Source organism: Hemicordylus capensis, chromosome 13, assembly GCF_027244095.1.
Source record: "Hemicordylus capensis ecotype Gifberg chromosome 13, rHemCap1.1.pri, whole genome shotgun sequence".
Lineage (NCBI taxonomy): Eukaryota > Metazoa > Chordata > Lepidosauria > Squamata > Cordylidae > Hemicordylus > Hemicordylus capensis.
Genome location: NC_069669.1, coordinates 2294235 through 2317176, shown reverse-complemented (window position 1 = coordinate 2317176; position 22942 = coordinate 2294235). Strand labels below are relative to the sequence as shown.

At 47.5% G+C, this 22942-nt stretch overlaps 1 protein-coding gene across 11 annotated transcripts in view; it reads right to left on the bottom strand.

Annotated features, from left to right (window-relative positions):
* The window catches only part of MPRIP (myosin phosphatase Rho interacting protein), a 128180-nt gene extending 109603 nt beyond the window's left edge, over positions 1-18577 (bottom strand). For all 11 annotated transcript variants that reach the window (XM_053276125.1, XM_053276123.1, XM_053276129.1 and 8 more), the window contains exon 1: positions 17243-18577. In XM_053276125.1, coding sequence (XP_053132100.1) covers positions 17243-17362 — 120 coding nt within the window. In that variant the 5' untranslated portion in view covers positions 17363-18577. The remainder of the gene's footprint in view (positions 1-17242) is intronic.
* Positions 18578-22942: the final 4365 nt, after the last annotated feature.

The window sequence follows — 22942 nt, the reverse complement described above, 5'->3', positions numbered from 1 at the left end:
GTTATGGGATGGGCTGCCTCTGAACATAGAGGCTCCTGCTGCCTCTGAACATGGAGGCTCCATTTAGCTATTGTGGACAAGAGCCACAATTAAGACCTACCCTTCTCCAAAACCTGTTCCTCATCCAACCATATTCTTGTTTCCAGTATTATTTTCCTTGTTTCTGCACAGATATCAACACCAACCTGATGGTGGTGGATATCTCCCTTCTCCCACTCCCCAAACCAACCCAGTAAGGATTTCTTGTTGTTCCTCATTCCTGGAATTCTTGCCCGCGGCGGTGGCAAGGCGGCGGGCCCGGCCGCGGCAAGTTTCCAACAGTGGCCAACCTGATGTCTCTAAGCAGCCCAGAGCAGGGCATGGGGAGAATTGCCTAACTTCAACATTTGCCCTAGCAACTAGTATTCAGGAAGTACACGACCTCTGGAAAACTACTATTTAGCCATGATGGCAACGAGCAGTAGATAGAACGTAGGTGTGGTCATTCGGCTTTTAAGGGGGTGGAGACATCCAAGCCAGTGGCCACTAAACCATCTTGTGGCAGTGAGTTCCACAAACTTACACTGCATGAAAAAGTGCTTCCTTTGGTGTGTTTTGAGCCTACTGAATGACACCCCCACCAATCTCTAGTAATAGGCGGGGGGGGGGGAATTATCTGCCCATTTTCCCCACACCATGAAAAAAATGTACAAGCCTCTATCAGGTCTTTCTCCCCCCGCCCCAATCATCTTTTAAACTCCCCTGAATCCCTTGTGGTCAGAATAAAAGTATCAATGCTTTGAGCTTTTCCAAAGTTCTTCTCCTGGGTTCAGGGGCTGCTAAAGTCCTACGGAACAGGATCCAGGACTATTAAAGTTGCTAAAGCAGGGAGCCTGCAAAAGAGTCCTACAGGTGGCATTTAGATGGACACGTAATAGGATTCCCTTTGCTCCCAACGGCTTTATATTTTATTCCTCTCCCCGCGGTTTGCCTTTGCTGGTTTCGAGGCAGACCAGACCCAGGGACAATGGGAGGAAATGGGGCAGGAAATGACCTCCATTAGGTTTACATGAGGTTGTCAAAAGAGCTGCGCGGACATATCCCAGACATCGGCAACCACTTTAATGTCAAGAGGATTCAGCCCAGCTCGAGATTTGCTGCTTCTCCTGCCAGCAACAGAGGACAGTCGACCTTGCCACTGGAAGAGGCCAATACTGTGGCCAAACTTACACATCTGGATAGCTTCCAGGAAACCAGGAAACATTAGAAACCATGCGGAAAACTTGAACCGTTTTGTAGAGTACTGAAATCAACATTAGAAGCAAAAGGTTCCAATGAAAAGATCATCCTGAATGGTGTTTCTTCACTTTCTAATAGCTAAAATGGATGTGTGAAAGGCTAGGATACCGATTTGTTCTTTTGTGAATATCAGCAGTACACTGCCTAATTTGTAAGTTATTCTTTCAAGGGTTATAGTTATATAAACTGTAAACACCATCACTAAAAATCAAAAGATTATACAATCCATTCACCATGGAAGAAGCCGTCTGAATGGGCAGAAAGGCATGGAAAAAGAGGAGACCATAGTGTTGACAAAAGATGCCAAGTGACCCAAAGAGGTCACAGGCAGGGTTCAGAGAAAGACTTGCTCATCCCCTTTCCTAAGGAGAGGGCAGGCAGCAGATACTTTCGTTTTCTTTAAGAGTCGTATGGTGCAACTCTGTGCTACTGCCAAGTTGCTCAAATTGTCTACCACGACAAAGGGGAGGGCTGCCAAAAGATTCCGAAAGCCTCCAATTGTGTTGCAAAGTTGCAAAATCTAGTTTCAACTGCAAGATCTCCCCATTTCAGGGTTGATAAAAATTAATGGACTTTTTAAAACAAAAATTTTATAAAAATGGATTTTTAAATATTGAAATCAGATTTTTAAAAATCCAGATTATTAAAAAAATTCATGAAGAACCTAGGTCAAAGATATCATCATTAATATTAATCATAACTTCTAACTATATTCTATGAATATGTTAAAAGCGGGATATCTCTGCTGAGCAAAGAGACACCTATTAATGTGGTGATTCTCTTTATTTAGCAGGGGGAGAGCAACTGGCCCTATCCACCCCCAGCACAGTACTTCCAGTGACTGTTGCTGGTGTCTCTCTTATGTTTGATTGTGAGCCCTTTGGGGACAGGGATCCATCTTATTTATATATCATTTATTTTTCTTTGTAAACCACTTTGGTTGAAGAGCGGTATATAAATATTCTTAGTAGTTAGTGATAGTAGTAGTATATGGGGGTGAGAGATAACAGACCTGATCCGTCCTATTCTGCAGGTGGTGTACATGCAACACACACACACACACACACACACACACCCTTGCTCACCACACCCCACCCCCAAGTGCAAAGACAAAGAAGGTAAGGTTTCCAGGCAAAATACAAAGTGCTAGTTATAAAGCCCTAAACGGCTTGGGTCTTGGGTATTTAAGAGGGTGTCTTCTTCGCAACAAACCCCACCACCATTGAGGTCATGGTGGTCACACAGAGACAGGCCTTCTTGGTTGCTGCCCCGAGATTGTGGAATGCGCTCCCTGCTGAGTTACGATCCTCCCCATCTCTGGCAATTTTTTTAAAAAACTGAAAACCCTTTTTTTAAACCCAAGCTTTCCCAGGTTTGTTTGTTTTTTTAAAAAAGCTGTTTGTTTAATTTTATGGTTTTTAAATTATCGTATTGTCTTAACTTTTATATTTGTTGCTATATGTTGAACTGTTTTAACTTTTATATGCATTTTATATTGTCGTTAGCCGCCCAGAGACGCAAGTTTGGGCGGGGTATAAATTTGATAAATGAATGAATAGAGGATTTTTGGAGAGATGGAGCAGATCTGAGCAATGAGGAGGCATCTGAATATAAATGCACGGGATGCGGAGAGGAGGGGATTAGAAAGTGAAACCAAAAGTGAACAGAGCATATTCATGCGGTCCTGAGGAAAACTATCCTCCATTGTAGAAGGGAAACACTCATGGCAGGAGGCCACAAGAGAGACCCCCCACTTGAGGATATTTTAATGAAGTTCCTGCACTTTCTTGTAAGAAAGGCACACGTGCAAAATGCAAAAAGAGTGCAACCACAAAATGCAAGGCCTGATTGCCCAAATTAAACAAAATTTATTTATTTAAAATATTTATACCCCACCCCTCCAGCACACTACTTGCTTGGGGCAGCTCACAACAGAGCCTCCCCGAGCATTATGAGAAGTGTGTACCTAGCTTCTAAAAATGAAGCCTACATCGGTCTCTAAATATGTATTATGGTTATATTCGACAACAAGAATGTACTTTTATAGAAAACGATAAACAGAATCTTCCTGACTAGTAATTTAAATTGTGACTTAAATCATTTAGTCCTTCTGTGAAGCTATTTAAATCGATTTGACTTAAACCAAGTCAACTCTGCCCCATTTCTACACAACCAGGTCCTGAAGGTTTAAAAAAAATGTTTCTAGTTCTCATGGGGAAAAATATTAAAGTAGTGCATGGGAACAGAAGTCCAAGTGGCCAATCAGTTTACATTAAATGTTTCAAAATAGCTGGAGTATCTGAATGCGATTGTTTAATGTGGTTTGTTTATTTCATGTATATCTTCCTCTAGCTGCCTGTGGTTCCTCCCTCAGATTGCTGACCAGGAACACATTTGCTTAGCTTCAGTACAGCTGCAGTGACTGGTATTCTTCCCACCCCCGCCCAATTAAGATCAGGATTTATTTATTTATCTATTTATTACATTTCTATGCTGCCATATCCCAAGGTTCTGGGTGACGTACAACCAACCAACCCCGCCCTCCAAAAAAAACCAACCACCACCATTTAAAACAATCGACTTAAAATGATATAAAACAAATTAAAAACCATTCAAGACCAGTTAAACACATTTAAGAACAATTTACAAACCTTGGATTGCCAGACCAAACAAATAGGTTTTTAGGGCTCTCTTGAAGGCCAACAATGAGCCCAAACTACGGATTTCTGCCCAGAGTGCATTCCAGCCCAGGAGCAGCTACAGAGAAGGCCCAGCTCCGGGTTGCCACTGGACATACAGATGGTAACTGGAGATGGACCTCTCCAGATGACCTCAATGTGCGGTGGGGATCATACAGAAGGCAGCGCTCTCTACGGTCACCTGGACCTAAGCTGTTCAGGATTTTAAAGGTAAACACCAGCACTTTGTGTTTTGCCCAGAAACCTTTCTCAATTTTAGTGGCTGAGGATGGTACAGTTTTCATACAAGTACCAACAGCTATTAACTCAGGATTTTGGAGGTGGACACAATTCAAACAAAATCTCCAGAGCCTTAATTGTGCAGAAAAAGAAACTGCAGCCTTCTATTATATTCTTATATTCTAATGTAACCAATGGTGTTTATTTACTAGCATTACAAGATAACTGGCGTGAAGCTCCTTGAACACTCAAAAGTGCTATACGAATGCTAGCTGTTGTTACTGCCATCCACCCAGGACTTGGAAAACTGCTTCACCATTTTCACTGTCTGTTGTCACAACAACCCTGCGAAGTAGGTTATTATTATCCCTATTCCCTCAACATCTCATCAATTGATAAAGTTTGCTGCCCTTAGATGGCTTTAAAAAGAGATTATTAGAGAAGTCATGGTGGAAAAGTCTCATCTGTGGCTGCTAGTTCTGATGGATATTTGGAACCAGCATGTTCAGAGGCAGTGTACCTTTGAATACCAAGAGCAGGGGAACAATGGGCGTTAATAGTCCACCCATGCACAAATACCAGATTAAGTCATCTGTGGCATGTCACGAACTTCAAAGAGCAACACCTACTTGAGAAATATCACCACAAATTTATTTATTTTTAAGAGAGAACAGAGCTGCTCTTTCTGCTCGCTTGGAGGATTTTTTGCCTCGCCATAGGTGATCAGCTGTTTACAAGCCTAGCCTGCAAGTCATGCAGTAGAGATAATGTCAGCCCTCCCGGGAACCATGCCATCATCTGACGGATGATCTGAACACCAACGCTTATTTATAAACAGCTCATCATGAAACAGAAAAAAGACTTTGGGACTCCATGATCCTACCCCAGTTTGGACCAAAGCTCTGTCAAGATCCTATTTAAGCTCCATCCTTCCCGAATGTACCGCAACAGCAGAAATAAAGAGACACCTGGCATGCAGTTGCTAATCGCCGTGCCAAAGGGATTAGGAAACAAGCATCATGAGAAATGCTAAAAGCCTGCAAAGGAAGAATTCCCCAAGAGTTACGTGACCAACCCGTCAAAACATGCACTAGACATTCACATTAGTCACTAGGAAAAATTCCTGGCCGGGGGCAGAGGAGGAACCGAGGGGAGCATTTCGGATGCACAAAGACGCAAGGCAGCCTGTCTCAAGGCTTGGAGTTTGCCGCTCCACGCTCAGAAAGATCAAGCTTATTTACAGGCTTTAACTCGGTGGCTTTCGGTGTTCTTGGAAATCCTGGGGTTCTTCCAAAGCTTGTCTGGGGTTCCTCAATGCAAAGATGATGAGTAATGGTGTACAAGCTTCCCTGGGGGGAACAAACAAACAAAACCAGCCACTGGTACCCAACTCCCCTCTGCAACACGCATCTTCCTGGAGACTGTTGGGTGTGTTGGAAGATGTGCCCTCAGTTCACATAGGACTGCAAGGGAAGCAAGCATTTGCTCTAGACTATGTCCCAGAATCCTTTGCAAGGTTGAACGTTTCCATGGCTAACATGCTGGGACTTCTATCTCTATCCAAATCAAAGCAATGTAGAACAAGACCACGCAGGACATTTCACCCTAGACTGCTGAAAGGGAAAGCTTTTGCTAGAGTTTAAATATGAATATACACGTCCTTCCTCCTTGAGAGATCACGTTAGCCGAGAGTGATAGAAAGAAAGGAAGACTCAGAACATTCATCTATCTAGCTCGGGACTGTCTACACTGACTGGAAGCAGCTCTCTGAGGTTTCAGGCAAGAGTCTTTCTCAGCCCTACCTGGAGATGCTGCCAAGAACAGAAGCTGAGACTTTCTGCATGCAAGCAGGTACTCTATCACCGAGCCCCATCCCTTAAAGGGAATATCTTACAGCACTCACATGTAGTCACCCATTCGAATGCAGAGCAAGGTGGACTTTGCTTAGCAAAGGGAACAATTCATGCTTGCTACCATAAGACCCCGATATAGCAGTGGCGGGGATTCGAACTGGCAACCTTCTGCTTGTTAGTCAAGCATTTTCCCGCTGAGATACTTAAGGTGCTACTATATCGGGCAGCAGCACTATAGGAAGATGCTGAAAGGCATCATCTCCCACTGCGCAGGAGGTGGCAATGGTCAACCCCTCCTGTATTCTACCAAAGAAAACCACAGGGCTCTGTGGGCGCCAGAGGAGTCAAAATCGACTTCACGACACACTTTACCTTTACTGCAGGACCAGCTCTCCTCCTGAACCTTAGGAAGCTGCCTTATACTGAGTCAGTATAAGGCCTTGGGTCCATTTCACTCAATCTATAACCAGGCCTGCTCAACTTTGGCCCCCCAGCTGTTTTTGGACGACAACTCCCATAATCCTCAGCCACATTGGCCAATAGCCAGGGATTCTGGGAGTTGTAGGCCAACATCTGCAGGAGGGCTGGAGTTGAGCAGACCTGGTTGTTGAGAGTCAATGCTTATGGAGTCACATCTCCAACAGTATTATCAGTTGGAAGACTCTCCAAAGTTTCAGGCAGCTACCTCTCCCAGCCCTATCCAGAGAGGCTGCCAGGGATTGAACCTGGGACCTTCTGCATACGAAGCAGACACTCTTCGCTGAGCTACGGTCCTCCCATGAGTGCATCCACTACTATTAACACATGGCCTCTTCTGCTGTAGCATTACGTCACAGTCCCACAAACAATAATCCCTACAACTAATCCACAGTAAATATACAAACAAGAGCTCCAAGTCCCTTAATTAAGGTTCCTGGATGACTGGAGAAACACAGCACAACTGAGGGTACTGAATGCTTTACTCAAAGCATCCTTCCAGCTTATAGGCATGTGACAGGCAGCCAATACGTGAGCTAAGCAAGGGGTGGGCAAAAAGGTAGACCAGCTTCCTGATACATCTTGGAGTGGTCTGGAAGGGCTCCCAACTCCCAAACATTTTACAACAGCCACAGCAAAAAAGGTTGCAATCCAAGTGAAAAGCAGCAATTCTGTTTCCCCTGGAATTTCCTCTCCCGGCAAAGCAGGCATCCCTCCCTCTCCTCCAGTCCTGCAACAAACAGGGTCCCTTCAGTTTTCCAATTGTCTCTGCAAACCGTGGAGGCGCATTTGACATTTGAAGAAAACCTTCCCCTTGTTTAATCCTAATAATTAGCCAAAGACAGCTGGAATTTTGCAGCATGACGCAATTGGCCACGGAGAAGAGAATCTGAGCAAAGAGCGAGTGCCTTCCAGGGCTAATCTATGGCTTTCCAGGAACAATTTACCAAGGAGATGGAGAAAAACACAACTTGGTCATCACCAACACACAATCACCACCAGGTGTCTTTCTAGAATTCCATTCCTAGAACTAAGGGTGGGCAGTTGGTCACATTCAGAGTCTGGGCTCCTTTTTGCCTGCCCTCTTTCCCATCAATCACTTTGCCAATGTTTTATTCATTTGCAAGAGTAATCATTCTCAATACAGTCTATTGTAGCATCTGGACAGAACAGAGCTACTGCGGAGCAAGATGGTAGGATAAACCAAATAGCAGGTATCCAAGAGCCAGTTTGGTGTGATGGTTAGAAGACTGGACTTGGAGTGGGGAAAGCCAGGTTCAAATCCCTTCTGAACTTCATAGGGAGACCTCAGCCCAGTTACGATCTCCAAGCCTAATCTACCTCACAGGGGTGTTGTGAAGATAAAACAGGGAGAGGGAGCCTTGCATGTCATTGGAGAAAGGAAGAGATAGAAACTTTGGGGTCAGAGAAAGGAAGGGATAGAAATGTAGCTAGTAATATTAGAAGAATGGTCTAAAGCAGGGGTTCTCAAACTTGGGTCCCCAAAAGTTGTTGGACTACAACTCCCATCATCCCCAACAACATCTGGGGTCCCAAGTTTGAAAACTCCTTATCTAAAGGACCACTTATTCTTGTACAAACGGAGGCTTTCACCAGAGATCCTTCTCCAGCGACTCCGCATCCAGAGGTGAGACAGGGCCTCTTCAGTGGTAACCCCTCCAGCCTCAGAGACAGGATGCCTCTGAATACTAGTTGCAGGGGAGCAACAACTAGAGAGAGGGCCAGCCCTCACCTTTTGCCTGTGGGCTTCCCAGCAGCACCTGGTGGGCCACTGTGTGAAGCAGGATGCTGGAATAGTCGGGCCTTGGGCTGGATCCAGCAGGGCTGTTCTTATGTTCACCTCATTTATGCAATGCCTCACCCAGAGAGGTCCATTTGGCACCTTTGCCATTTTAAGTTCCACCAGGCTATGACTGTTTTTCTTTGCCTGAGCCTTTTAAACCAACTGCCGCCCTGGTTTTATCTGGTGGCCATTGCATTCCCCGTTTTTAATCAACGTATTATCTTATGCCACTTTATATTCTGTAGCTGTTCTTTGATTTTGGTTTTTAATGTGCGGCTGTACTTTAATTATGGTTTGTTTTCAGGGGGTTCCTTTGTACACCACTTTGGAAACGCTTAAGAGTCTTAGGATATACAACACTTGGAAAATAAGTAGAAATGCAATTTCTGGAGTTTTCCAAGCAATTCATACTCTCAGTATTGGTTACAACTTCTCTGCAAGGCAGGACAGAGAATATAGTGGTTTCCATACTGCAGATGGAAAGGCTGAAGTCCAGAGAACGGTGTCTTCCCTAAGTCTACACAAGTGAGTTCATGGCAGAGGCAAGATCTAAACCAGGCTCTGCTCAGCACATATGCCAGACCTGCTGCATTCCCCTCTTCTGGAATCAACACTCGGCTTCACCTATCCCGCCTCAGCACCAACAAAGCATCATTGTACGGAGTCAATGACTATGCTTTCTTTAGAATGGCACAACTAATCCTCTGTACACAGTGCGGCCAACGTCTGTTTGTCAAGCTTTTTGTTTGGACACCGATGCTTGTTTATCTTATGATTCATTATGTCCACTTGCACCATTATCCTTGGAGGGTAGGAGCCGTATGAACCGAGGAGCATTCTTATCACTGTGAGAAATCTGGGGGCTCTCACTTTATTTTATTTATTACATTTTATATCCGCTCTTCCTCCAAGGAGCCCAGAGCGGTGTACTACATACTTAAGTTTCTCCTCACAACAACCCTGTGCAGTAGGTTAGGCTGAGAAAGAGAAGTGACTGGCCCAGAGTGGCCTCATCAGTGGGTGGTGGTTCCTTCTAAGGCGTGCGCATGCTCACACATATTTTGATGTCCGCTCAGTTAATTTTAGATCCCGTTCAGGTTGAATCAGGAAGGCCCCACTCTGAATGCATGTGCACACACACTGCCTTGATACTGCCGCCCAGAACAAAACTCATTCTGCTCACAGATTTAAAAAAAATAGAAAAAACATTGCCACTCATCTCTATATTCCTCCAAACCCCACCAAACTGATAGAAATCAAGGACTGCATAGAAACATAGGCAGCTGCCATATACTGAGTCAGGCCATTGGTCCATCTCGCTCAGTATTGTCTACACAGACTGGCAGCAGCTTCTGCAAGGTTGCAGGCAGGAATCTCTCTCAGCCCTATCTTGGAGGCAACATACTGTATGCTTTGGTAGCGGGAACTTGGAACCTAGATGCTCTTCCCAGAGTGGCTCCATCCCCTAAGGGGAATATCTTACAGTGCTCACACAGGTAGTCTGCCTTTCATATGCAACCAGGGCAGACCCTGCTTAGCTAAGGGGACAAGTCATGCTTGCTGCCACAAGACCAGCCTCTGTGCACATATACACTAGCTTCATGCACCCAGAGAACAGCCTTGTCCAGGCCACCGTTCAGTGGCAGAGCATCTGCTTTGCATGCAGAAGGTCCCAGGTTCAATCCCTGGCAGCATCTCCAGGTAGGGCTGGGAGAGACTCTTGCCTGAAACCATGGAAAGCCACTGTCAGTCAGACCAGACCGATTCAAATCTGATTTGAATTCAAAACGAATTTTTGGAATTCATTTCGAAACAAATCTAAATGTTGGTTTTGTGCACATCTCTATTGTTGAACAACGACTCTCAGAATCCCTGGGTACAATAAATTGTGGCTGGGGATGATGGGTGTTGTAGTTCAACAACAGCTGGAGGGCCAAAGGCTGCCTATCCCTGAAGCAGTCTAACTTTCAGATGACACCTTACAGGCCCATGTGACTAGAAAGAGGATGCTCTGAGAGTATGCCTGTGGGCACCTTGACATGCTCCCAGCGCATTCCTTTATCAAGTAGGGGTGGGCTGCTTATCCAAGTGGCAGCAGATCCGTGATTATTACAGGGACACATTTCCTCAGAGGAAATCCATTTGATGTCCAGAAGGAAAAAAAGGTGTCAACACTGAATTTCTGCGGCTTCAGGCAGCAGGAAGTGGGTTCCCATCCCACGCTCAACCTGGGGGTTAAATCCGATCTGACCACTAAAGGTTTTGAGAAACATCAAAGCTGTCAGCTGTTGCTTTTTAATTGTATGCAAATTCTGTGGCGTGGAAAAACTGCTGCCAAGCCCAGCAGCTATTAAAAACGCTGATCCTCTTTGCAAACACCAAACAGAAACAAAGGCATGCCAGAAAGACGCCTGGCAGCCTCGCTCTGGAAAGATCCAACCAGTGGCTGCTGGAAATGAAAGCAGAAATCCCCAGGACTCAAGGGCCAGATTAGATTTGAGGTGCAACTCCCATAACATTGCTTTTTTCTTCTTTCAAAAAGCAAGTGTGGCGGGGAGGCATGGATCAGGCCCATAGCACAGGGATGTGGCCCTATGTGCCCTGAGAATGGTCCCATTCCCAATCTCCCCCAAAGCTGGAATTAACCACAGAGGGGGGAGCATTTGGGTGCCATCGCTTGGTGCAAATACCCCCTTCCCCTGCAGCCTTGACCCAAATACCGCAGCTGGCTTCTAACCAATGAGAAGGCATTTGGAAAGCCAATCGCAGTAATGCAAGGAGAGCTGGTCTTGTGGTAGCAGGCATGAACTGTCCCCTGTGCTAAGCAGGGTCTGCCCTGGTGGGCATTTGAATGGGGGACCTACATGTGCGACCACAGTAAGAGATTCCCTTCACAGGAATGGTCCGCTTTCGGAAGAGCACCTATATGCTTGCGTGCAACAAGGTTCAGAGTTCCCTCCCTGGCAGCATCTCCAAGGTAGGGCTGAGAGAGACTCCTGCCTGAAACCTGGGAGAAGTCGCTGCCAGTCTGTATAGACAATAATGACATAGATGGACCAATCTGAAGCCTTTCCGTACAATGGTACTCTCTCCATCATTCAATGGGTGTGCGAGAATCTTCACGTTGATTCCTATTTATCCTCACAGGGACAGAAGAAGATGCCTTATAGTGAGTCAGACCACTGGTCCATCTGTCTCAGCACTGTCTGCCCAGACTGACAGCAACTCTCCAAAGTTACAGGCAGAAACTTCAGCCCTACCTGGAGATGCCAGGGAGTGAAGCTGGGACCTTCTGTGTGCAAGCATGCAGGAGCTCTTCCACCCGGCCCCATCCCCTAAGGGGAATATCTTACCGTGCGCACATGTAGCCACCCATCCAAATGGAAACTGAGGTGGACCCTGTTTAGCAGGGGGGCAACTCATGCTCACTACCACAAGCCCAGCTCTCCTCTCCGAGAGGAGAGGACACATGCTCTCAAAATACGGAAGCAAAGAAGACACAGGCCAGTGGCTAGCAAGAAAATGAGACACCCTTTCAAACCCGCTGACCATCCTGCTCTGGTCTTTTTCCAATCTTGAAAGGCAGAAGTTAAGGAGTGGAATGAATGGCAAATTGAAGTCTGAAAGTCACAGAGAGTTAGCAGTTCGTTTTGGACTTCAAAAGGGGAGAGCGAGACTCAAACCATGAAGCGCAGAGGGTGACCTTGGACCAGTCAGGCTTGAGAGAGTGAGAGAGAGCGAACTCTCTTACGAAGGTATCTTGAGGGCTGGGGTGGTGGGGAAACTAGGATAACCAAGGTGCCCATCACTCTGAGCTCCATGGAAGAAGGGTGGGAAAGAAATGAAAGAAGGAAAAGAAGGACAAGGACAAGGAAAGCATATCAAGGCATAAAAACTGCAAGTCCTATTCACATGATGATCAACAGAAATACAATGTCCAACTGGTGCAGAGTATTCAGTCAACCCTCGTCAACTGCAAGGGCTCCATTCCGGCAAAACCCCACACTTGGCAAGGCATTAATGTCTATGGGAAACGGGGTTAGGGGAACAGCGATTGCCAAGACTCCAAAAAAGAAGGGGGGAAATGCTTTTAACATTGGCAACCCCCCCCCCCCAATCCCTTAATATCGCAAAGAATCACCAAGAGGAATGAGTAGATTGAACCTCTGGGAATTTTTTTGAAAGACCCCCCCCCCCAATCACTCAAAGGCACTTTAAATCACGAGGAGTGGGGAAGGGTCAGAAAGAGGAATAAGTGAATTGAACCACTGAACCCCTCAAAAAATTGCTTTTAAAAAACCCAAAAAACCACCAATCACTAAAATACCTTGCCAAGCATGGATTCTTGGGTCACGATTAGCGAGACCAGACACAATTTCCCGGTCGCAGATACTCAGAATCGTGGTTAGGGAAAGCGCAATTGGCGAGGGTTGACTGTATGCACATCCATTGGGGGTTTTTTTTGGCAAGGGCGTTAACCAACCTCCTATGCCAATTTATAGAGCACAGCTGCCTTCTTCCCACATTCCTCAGGTCTCACACCAAGGAAACTCAACACGTTCCTCTTGCAAACTTGGGGACACGTGGAGTAGGACACACTCCAAAAAGAAAAGAGTGGAAGGCTGAAAGGTCATTTGGACAAATACAGAGGGACAGATGTGAGCCAGCTTCCCGTAAGTTAGCAACTACAGTCCCTTTAGGCTCTAAACAAAGATTAACTAATGTTATGTGCCTGCCTTCTTCTTTACCACACCCCCTTTCATTTATAGGAAAGAGAGCTCATTAGGTACATTCCCCAAGTCACAAAGTGGGTCTGTAGCGGAGATAAGGATCCCCTCAAACCACAGACTCCAGACGACCAGCTTGGCATCACTTTTTGGTTTTAAAGAACCATCATGTAGAGTTTAGCTAGCTTCTAAAATGCTCCCTCATTTCACAGCACAGAAGAATTTCTCTAAGCCCTATCTAGAGATGCCAGGGAGGAAACATGGAAACTAATGCATGCAAGCATGCAGGTGCTCTTCCCAGAGAGGCCCCATATCTTACACATGTTTTCTTCCCAGGGAGAGCTGGTCTACCATTGGGATCAGTGGGTAGACCTGCCCTTCGAGGCAGGCTGACGCACTAAGTCCAAAGCGAAGGCCTTCTTCTCTACCTGCCAATCCCAACTGGTAGACCAGCTCTACCCAGAAAAAGCACCATTTTGAGGCCTGCTTCCCCAGCCAAATGGGCCTCAAAATAGCATTCGAATCTACTGAATCGATTTGGGTTGAATCGGGGTTGATTCTCCTTGACCTTCTATTTTGAGGGCAATTCGATTCAGGGTCGAATTTGTGAATCACCCCTGATTCAACCCCAATCAATTTGATGGCAAACTGATTTGCACACCCTTATCAGTTTATGCCAGCCTGGGATAGGCACATTGTCTGATTGTCCCAGACAGACAGACACTGGCATTCAGCAGTATACTGCTTCTGAACACAGAAGTGCCCCAGAACCATCATGACTGATAGCCAGCAGCAGACGACCTCCTCTTCCAATCTTTCTAAAGCCAGACAACCGGACAGTCCAAAAAATAGTAAACAGAAGGCAGCCATTTGGCACATGGCAGCTGGTGGTAAGCTTTCTTTAGCTGGTTGTCGGCAAAATCTGGCCATGTGGCATGGCTGTAGCTCAGTGGTGGAGCGTCTGGTTTGCATGCAGAAGGTCCCAGGTTCAATTTCTGGCAGCAACTCCGGGTAAGGGTGGGAAAGACCCCTGCCTATAACCCTGGACAGCTGCTGACAGTCAATACTGAGCTAGATGGACCAATGACCTGTCTCAGAAGAGGCCGCCTCCTATGTTCTTAACTTCGGCCAGAAGAGCATGCAATCATGTAACTCACCAGACAGGGTACAAGAGATTAGACCCCTGCCCCCAAAGGCTTATAATCTAGAATTTGACACCAGGAAAGATGAGGGAGGTGAGGAGAGTAAACAGGGGAAGAATGTGCATTGAAAGGATTGGACAAATACACATTGGATCGCACCGTGAAAGGCTTGTATAGCAAGGATGCTAAGCAGAACCTCCATGTCCAGCAGCAGTATACCTCCAAGTACCAAGTGCTGGGAATAGATAACAAGCCTACTGCCACCATACTCTGCTTGATGGTTTCTCAGAGGCCTCTGGAAGACTGCTGCTGGAAGCAGGCTGCCAGACTAGATAGATCATGGCATGACCCAGCAAGACAGAAGTCTGTTTCTTCCCAGCCTCCTTTTAATTAGTAATGAAACGGACACAAACGAAGCAGCCAGGACCCCAGGGGACTCTCTGTTAAGTAAGCACAAAAGCAGAAACTGGCAAAGCCTCCACCCACCCCTCTCTTATGAAAAGATGCCAAGGCAGTGGCCTAGTTTTCACAGTCAACCTGTGTCTGGGCTGTACCATTCAGACTGCCGTGCGGGGGGGGGGCTGCTCACATCACTGAATGTACACACAATTCTTGCACATAGAAATTTGAGGCGTCAAGAGCCTAGGCTGAAATCTTGCTCCCTTACACTCTAGCTTTCTACAGTATATGCAAGCATTTACGTGGAAAAATGTTCTACCATGCAAGCCGGACAGCCAAGGTGTGACAGCCCAGGCACAGGTTGACACCTTATCAGCCTTTTGCGATAACTAGGCCAGTGTTTACCTCCACAGTTCTAGGTAATACCCCAGCCTTGAAAGGGCCTGTGTGGGGAGGAACACCATGTGTCCAAAATGGACACAAAATCATTGGGTTTCCCTATGAAGAAAAGCTAGAATGAAAGGAAGAAAAGGTCACCAAGGAGGGCCATGAAACAGGTTTATATATTAAAATTAAAATTATGCACAGTATGGAAAGAGATGATAAAGAGACATTTCTGCCCTCCGATATACTAGAACTGGGTCATCCAGTAAAACTGATCAGAAGTTGGTTCAGGACAGCAACAAGAAAGTACTTCTTTATCCAATTCATAATTAAGCTGCGGAACTCACGGCCACAAGATCTGGAAATGGGCACTTAGATACTTTTCAAACCAGACACATCCACGGAGAAGGAAGTGGTGGTCTGTCCCTGGCTATTACTCATGATGGCTCTGCAGAACTTGCCTGTTCAGGGGCAGTATACCTCTGAGTACCACTTGCTGCGAGGCAAAGGCAAGGGCAGGTCTGTTGCCTTCAAGCCCTGCTTGCAGGCTGCCTGGTTGGCCATCATGGAGGCCTTGGTAGACCTTTGGTCTGAATCCAACAGGGTTGGAACATAGGAAGCTGCCATATACTGAGTCAGACCACAGATCTATCTAGCTCAGTATTGTTTTCACGGACTGGCAGCAGCTTCTCCAAAATTGCAGGCAGGAATCTCTCGCAGCCCTATCTTGGAGATGCTGCCAGGGAGGGAACTAGGAACCTTCTGCTCTTCCCAGAGCGGCTCCATCCCCTGAGGGGAAGATCTTCCAGTGCTCACACATCAAGTCTCCCATTCATAAGCAACCAGGGCAGACCCTGCTTAGCTAAGGGGACAAGTCATGCTTGCTCCCACAAGGCCAGCTCTCCTCCAGGCTGTCCTTCAGTTCTGCTTTTAAACTTGGAATGCAGAAAAGAAAGAAAAGATGAGCAACACAGTCCGGGCATCTTAACATCACAAATACCCCACCTCCATGAACCAGACTGCTAAACTAAAAAAGGACCTCCAAAGCTAGGCTGTACTGAAGGGATCTAGAAACCCTTGGTCTGTTTTAATGGAAAGCTGGCACTTTTGCTCCTTGTCCAAACACTTCCACACATTCTCCAGCCCCACGCACCCGTGCATTTTTTCCATGCTACTTTGCAGATTGCATTCTCTCTCTGCTTTGGCCCCCTTTACTCCCACCCCCAGCTGCACAGTATGACTGATCTCATTTCCATAATAGGATTGTAACCATGGAAGTCAGAACTGGGTCCAGAATAGGAAGAGGCAGGAAAGGGAGGCAGACAATGTTAGATCATCAAACCCAGGGAGGACTTAGCTTAATCCCCTCCCCTCCCCACACTTATTTGTGTGTGTGTGTGTGTATTTATGTTTATCAACAACAGTCTGAACACCAGAAGGGACAGCATGCATTTTAAGAACATGCTTACATTAAACCTGAATTAAATCAATGGATCTGGATTAGAGTATACACCCCTAAAGGACTTGCAAGGGGATTGCCCAAGGAGGAACAAATAAGTTCTATCTCTCGCAGGCGCCTGGCGCTGCCTTTGATATGGTGGGAGCCAAGCTTTTGAAGCACTCTGCGATTTGCATTTCAAGATTCTATCCCTCAAGGGGAAAGGAAATAATTTTTTTTTAAAAACCCCAACAGGCTTGGTTTGAACAAGAAATGAGCTGGTGCCCTCATTTCTAAGCAAGGCCTGCATGCAACTCCGAGGGTGCGAGTCTGGTATGTTGGTTTGGGATTCCCTCCACCATTTCTGTAGGCCAGCTTTTCTTGAAAAACAGAAAGCAGTTTTGATTTAAACCACTGGTTTAAGTGGTTGGGAAAGAACCAGCCGCTTATCAGGATGTGGTTGGGCTCAAGACATTTTTAGGGCATACGGAATAGCGAGGAGGAAACCAGGGCTCTTGTCAGGCTCAAAAGAAAGCCATTAAGTTTAACAGCAATACTTTCTGCCCCTGGGAGGAGGACTAAGGCTCTGGAACAGAAACAAGAAGGCCTTCCACACGATACTCTTTCTTATCACACTCCCAACAACTCCACATTCCTAACCTGCAAGCAAAGTCTCTCTCTTTTATAGCCTGTATTGATTTTGCACAGCGTTTGATGATTTCAGGTGCTTTGGGAAGAATATTTATATTACCAAACCAGCCCACTTCTGACCCCAAATGGTGTACAGAAATTTTTCTCTCTGACACACACAAGACAGCTCACCTGATTTAGATCTTCATCGTTGAGCAGGTGCGACTCCCGAGGCTTAAAGCAATTTTGACATTTGCTTTTGTTAAAAATGTTAGCTTGAAATTTCCTGCAAGGATTATCTTTAGCAGACATGTCGGCCCAGAAGGAGGGTGGGTGGGAAATCAGCGCTTTCTCCCAACTTTAGTTCAATATTTTAAAAACAAAAAAACCAGAACTACCCCAACACACACACAGAGGACACTATTTGCAGACTTGCTTGTTCGTATAAATAGAGATTTATATATAAAACGGGCCGATCCTCAGAGACGGATCCTTTAAAAAAGCAGGACTCGAGACTGACACGGGTCTGGAACCTCTCTGCAAGCGACCCGAAGGAATCCAGAAACCGAAGCAGACCATCCCAAATTCCCAAAAGGCAAAACTGGAGAATAAAAATACGGGGAAGGAATGAAGCGTGCAATGCAATCGAGCAGGCTGAGCAAGCGGACTGGGACTTGCTGACGTTAAAGAACGATAACCGTAGGCCAAGGAGGTCTTCCGAAACCCCGAAGAAGCGAGGCCGCGAGGGAGAGACACCCAAGAACAGCTGTCAAGGCGGGCAGGCTGGCCGGCGGAGGCCAAACGGGAAGCCGCCAGCCCAGCGAGCTGGCAGAAGGGACCCCGCTCCGAAGCGCCGCTCGGGGCTCTTCCCTACTCCGCGTCGTCCTCGCGCGGCAGGCTCTCATGCAAGCGCCCCCGATCCGGCGGGCTGCTCCTTACAGGGGCCGGCCGGGCCTTGCGAAGGCGAGCGAGCCCTGCCATCCACGCCGCTTCATCACCGCAAGGAGGCTAATCCAGAGAGCAATTAAGGAGTCTGGTGTTTGCTGGGAAGGCGGCTCGCTCGCGGCCGGGGGGGGGGGAGAGGAGCCCGGGGAGGCGGAGAAGGGCAGGAGCGCCACGGGCTGGGGCCCGCCCAGAGAGCCAACGCAACTGCCCCCGCCGCCAGCGCCGCTGCCTGGAAAACGGGCGCAATCCTGCCCGGGCTCAGCACCGCTCCGGATCAAGCAGAGCGCCGCCTCCTCCTCCCCTTGCCAAGGGTCTCCTTACAGCCACGGCCGCCGCCGCCGCCGCCTCCGGCTCTCAGGCCGCCCATCCAAGCATGGAGAGGGTGGGGGGGGGAGGGAAACGCCTTGATTCCTCCCTCTCGCTTCGGGGGCCGGCTTGGCTTCCCCTCCCCTCCTCGCTTCTCTCTCCTCCTCCGTTGGGGTCCTCCTTGCTCCCCGCATGCAGGGGGGGCGCTTGCACGCGCGGCCAGCGAGCCGCCGCTTGCACTGCTGCCCTCCTTGGCTGCAAATGTTTGCAAGGAGACTGAGGGGGGGCGGGGAAGGGGGGGGGAATCCTCACGCGCTTTCTGGGTTTAGCGGAGAGGAGTGGGGGGGGGCATGGGGGTTGCTCCCTTCCTCCCCCCGCCCCCACCGGCTTTAATGGACTTTGAAAGGACCCAATGGCAAGCGCGCCTGGTTGCTAACAAAAGAAGCTGCTGCCCAATCCAGAGGGGGGGAGGGGGGAAAGAGGCGGGGCCCCTTTGCACGTAAAGTGCAAATAGGCGCGGGCGCGTGCGCGCACACACACAAAAGGAGAAGGGAGGCTTTGCAGGCTTGGTGGATTCGTGCAGTTGGCAGAGAGATTAAGGGAAGGTTGCATTGCAGCTCTGCATTCGTGCAGCGGCGGTCCAGTTCCGCCCCCCGCGCATTGTTTTGGGGGCTGAATGGGAGCTCCTGCAAAAGGCTCTGTCCTTTTGCGCCCCCTCCAGTCCCGTCCGAGCGCTTTCTTCTTTCTCTTCCAACGCAAAAACACACACCAAACAATGGTTGTATTATTGCAAATGCAGTTTGCAAAACCAATGCGGGGCGGGGGAGAGAAAAAAGCACTAGGCAAACACAGCGCTTATCTCCTCTCCAGCCTCACCCTACCCGCTCGTTTCTTTGCTCACATCTATTCGGAAGTGACTCCTTCTGAGCTCGGTGCAACTTGCACCTGAGGAAGCACGTTTGCGCTTTTCTGGCCCAGAATCAGATTAATGGTGCTTTGCAATGGAAGCAGCCGAGGCGGAAGCTTGTGGCAGCCACAGGAAGTCGGGCTTTTATAATGGCTTTACCCCGAGTGTCCTTGGCCAGAACAGAAGCATCACTCAGTGCCTTCCAGCTCAGTACAGCTATTCGCTTAGAGCAAAACGCACACCTCTTGCATGCAACTCCGTATAGTATGCTCTTTGCATGCAATCACCTGACTATAGCAAACGTCAAACAATAAAAGCAAATTGCACAGTGCAACATCTAAGCACAGTCATGCAAAATAAAAAGGATCCCTTTTGGTTAGAGTTTTCATAAGCGGGGGTGGGAGGTTCGGACTGGATGCCCTGCCAAAGAATGATTTGAAATAGTTATTTCTCACGGACGTGGAAGGTATGTGTTCATACCTAGCAGTCACAAATTTGCAAGTATTCAGATTTTTAAAAAAGATTATTTACTCAATTCAGAACTGAACAATATATGAAAATACTGACATTACCAATATTGAAATATTCAGAGTACATGCCATTACTCGGTCAATTGCATAGTAATCATGAAATTGACTCTTCATTTAGTCAGTTTCAATGAGTCAGATGCTTGACAGTCATTGGATGCAAGCTGGCTGTACAGTACTATTTGGTTGATTTTTGCAAATCTGTACATTCTGTGCAGTGGTATGCCAACCGCACACATAAGAATAAGCAAAGAAGAGTAAACTAATATATGAAAATGGCAAATATTACTTGTTTACAACAAAAAAAGTTGCACCTCTCTAGTAGACTGTAGTAATATAATGTCAGGGAAGAGGTCCAGGCCCGGGCCTAAAGAACGCTCTTGGGGTGCCCTTTTGCCCAGTTCCTCAGCCGACTCCCAAGGGTGGCAACTCTGGTGGACGGCCAAGCTTTTGGCCGGGTTGGAAATGCTCTCTTTGCATTTCCTTTGCTCCTGCTTTGGCTCATTAACCACCGAGAATATGTTGAGTGCTGAATGTCAAAGGGGCGGCTTTGTGGGAGGAGGTAGACAAGAGGGCAGAGAGAGAGAGAGAGAAAATTCCAGCTGGAATAGCCACACCCTGCACGGTGTTTGCTCTGTGCTCTTATAATCCGCTCCTACTCCATTATTATGAACACTTCAGCCAGGAGCCTCTTCTTTGCTTAGGGGATTCCTTTCACGGAGTGGCAACGCACCAGTGCTCACCTCAAAGGATCTGGAAGGATGCCCACAAAAACACACACAGACCTGTCTACACGACCGGTTGGAAACAGGTTTCAGGCTTCTTGAGCTGGCTGACACACAGGCAGCTCACCCCCCAGCAGAAAATGCTGGGAACTCTCATCCTGTGAAAAGGGGATGGAGCAATTGCAAGGAATTCTTGGCACGCTGGCAAATGGGAAACCCCTGCTTCAATGGAAAGGGATTGAGGCGAAGGCCGTTCAAACCAGCTTTAATTGGTTCACATGTGTCAAATTGGGTGTACTCAATCCAGTCTGCGCTCCAAGGGAATCCAGAGATCCCCATGGCACATAGAGTGGTTGTGAGAACCTGGGAATGTCCCCCTGACTGACAATGCATCAAACTCACAGGGTTTGCCTGAGATATGGCTACACTCTAGAACCTATTCTGGCGGCCAAAGTGCCACTTAACTGCATCTCTGCATAATTGTAATTTAGCCACCTAATGACACAGTGGGGAAATGACTTGCCTAGAGAGCAAGAGATTGCTGGTTCAAATCCCCACTGGTATGTTTCCCAGAAACACCTGTATCAGGCAGCAGCGATACAGGAAGGTGCTGGAAGGCATCATCTCATAGTATACTGCGCAGGAGATGGCAATGGTAAACCCTTCCTGTATTCTACCAAAGACAACCACAGGGCTCTGTGGGTGCCAGGAGTCGACATTGACTCGCGGGCACAACTTTACTTTACATTCGGGATTAGAGCTAAAAGTTTCTAGGAGGGAGGGCTGTTTCCCCTCCTTAACTTTCAGTTCCTCTTTATTTGAATTTACAAATGTGTATATAATTTTGGTGTGCTTGGAGAGTCCCTTGTGTAGGTAGAACCCACTGCCTTATTTTGGGGTGGCCCTGTTTTGTTTCCAGTCTCTTAGGCCCTTCCACCACTGGAGTTGGAAGCTATATACTCCCATCAGGATCAGAGGTAGAATGCCCTTGAACACCAGGTGCTAGGCAGCACCAAACAGGAGAGTTGCCCTCCGTCCCCGCTTGCAGACTTCCCGGATGTACCTGGTTGGCCACTGCATGAATCAGGATGCTAGACAACTTTGGCCTGATCCAGCGGGCTTTTCGTGTGTCCTTAAACTGCAGGGGAGAGCTGTTGCTTTTGCTTGTGGGATTCCATCTGTCCTCTCAGAGAGGAGAGCTGGTCTTGTGGTAGCAAGCATGACTTGTCCCCATAGCTAAGCAGGGTCTGCCCTGGTTGCATATGAGACTAGAACTGTGAGCACTGCAAGATATGCCCCTCAGGGGATGAAGCCGCTCTGGGAAAAGCATAAGGTTTCAAGTTCCCTCCCTGGCAGCATCTCCAAGATAGGGCTGAGAGAGATTCCTGCCTGCAACCTTGGAGAAGCCGCTGCCAGTCTGTGAAGACAATACTGAGCTAGATAGACCAATGGTCTGACTCAGTATATGGCAGTTTCCTATGTTCCTATGTTCCAGCCACACTTGGACACAGGATGCTGGAAGAGATGGTCTTATCCTGCAGGGCTCTTGAGAGAACGCACGATACAGAAGCCTAGTGGCAGGCTACTGAGCTAGACCAAGAGCAGAAAATTAAGGTGGACCCTCTGTTCTAGGATGAGTGAGGCCACAAGTTCCCAACCTAAGAACTCAACTCCCATCATCCCTTCTGGGCAGCAGGTCCATCAGTCTCCGGCTCCAGCCAATACTCCTCCTCCAATCCTGGCTGCAGACAGTCGCTCTGTATCTTGCAGATGCATCTCGTTACAGTGGCACCACCCGCTTTGTTTGATGCAGAGCCCAGAGCTGCTCCGGCCAGCCAGCCAGCCCGTCTCCATATTGTCATAACGCTGATAAATAAATATTAGCATAAATTGTGGTTTGTTTATAGCTGGGAACGAGAGCCGTTGCATCAAAGGTGGCTTTGATCACCTTCACACGGCCTTCACCACCAGCGCCCGGCTCAGAGATGCGGAGTTTAATCTCCTGGACCGAAAGACAAATAAACCCACAAAGGGGCGAAATCCCGTCTACCCCAGTTCCTGAGTCTGTGGCCAAAGTTTTTCTGGAGACTAAAGTGAGGGCCCGCTTGAGGAAGAAAGGAGGGGGTCGGGGAGCAGCTGAATGGGAGAAGTGCCAAGGAGAGGGCTTTTTGAGGAAGGCAGGAGAGGGGTTTACTGGGTGTTTACAGATTTGAATGTTATTTCATAAAACACAAACAGGCGATGACTAAACCCTTGCATCGCTAAAAATACATTTTTCACCAAACAACATTGACTGCTCAGTGTCGCCAGCTGCCGGAGGCAGCAGGGTGCTAGAAATGAGACGGACAGCCAATGTTTATTGCTCAATTAGAACTTGAGAGGTTTTGTTGTTTCGTTACAGAAACACAGAATTATATGCGACTGCTGGTTACTATCCCCCATTGCTCCTGGATTAAAATTTAAGTCAAAAGAAATTTTACCG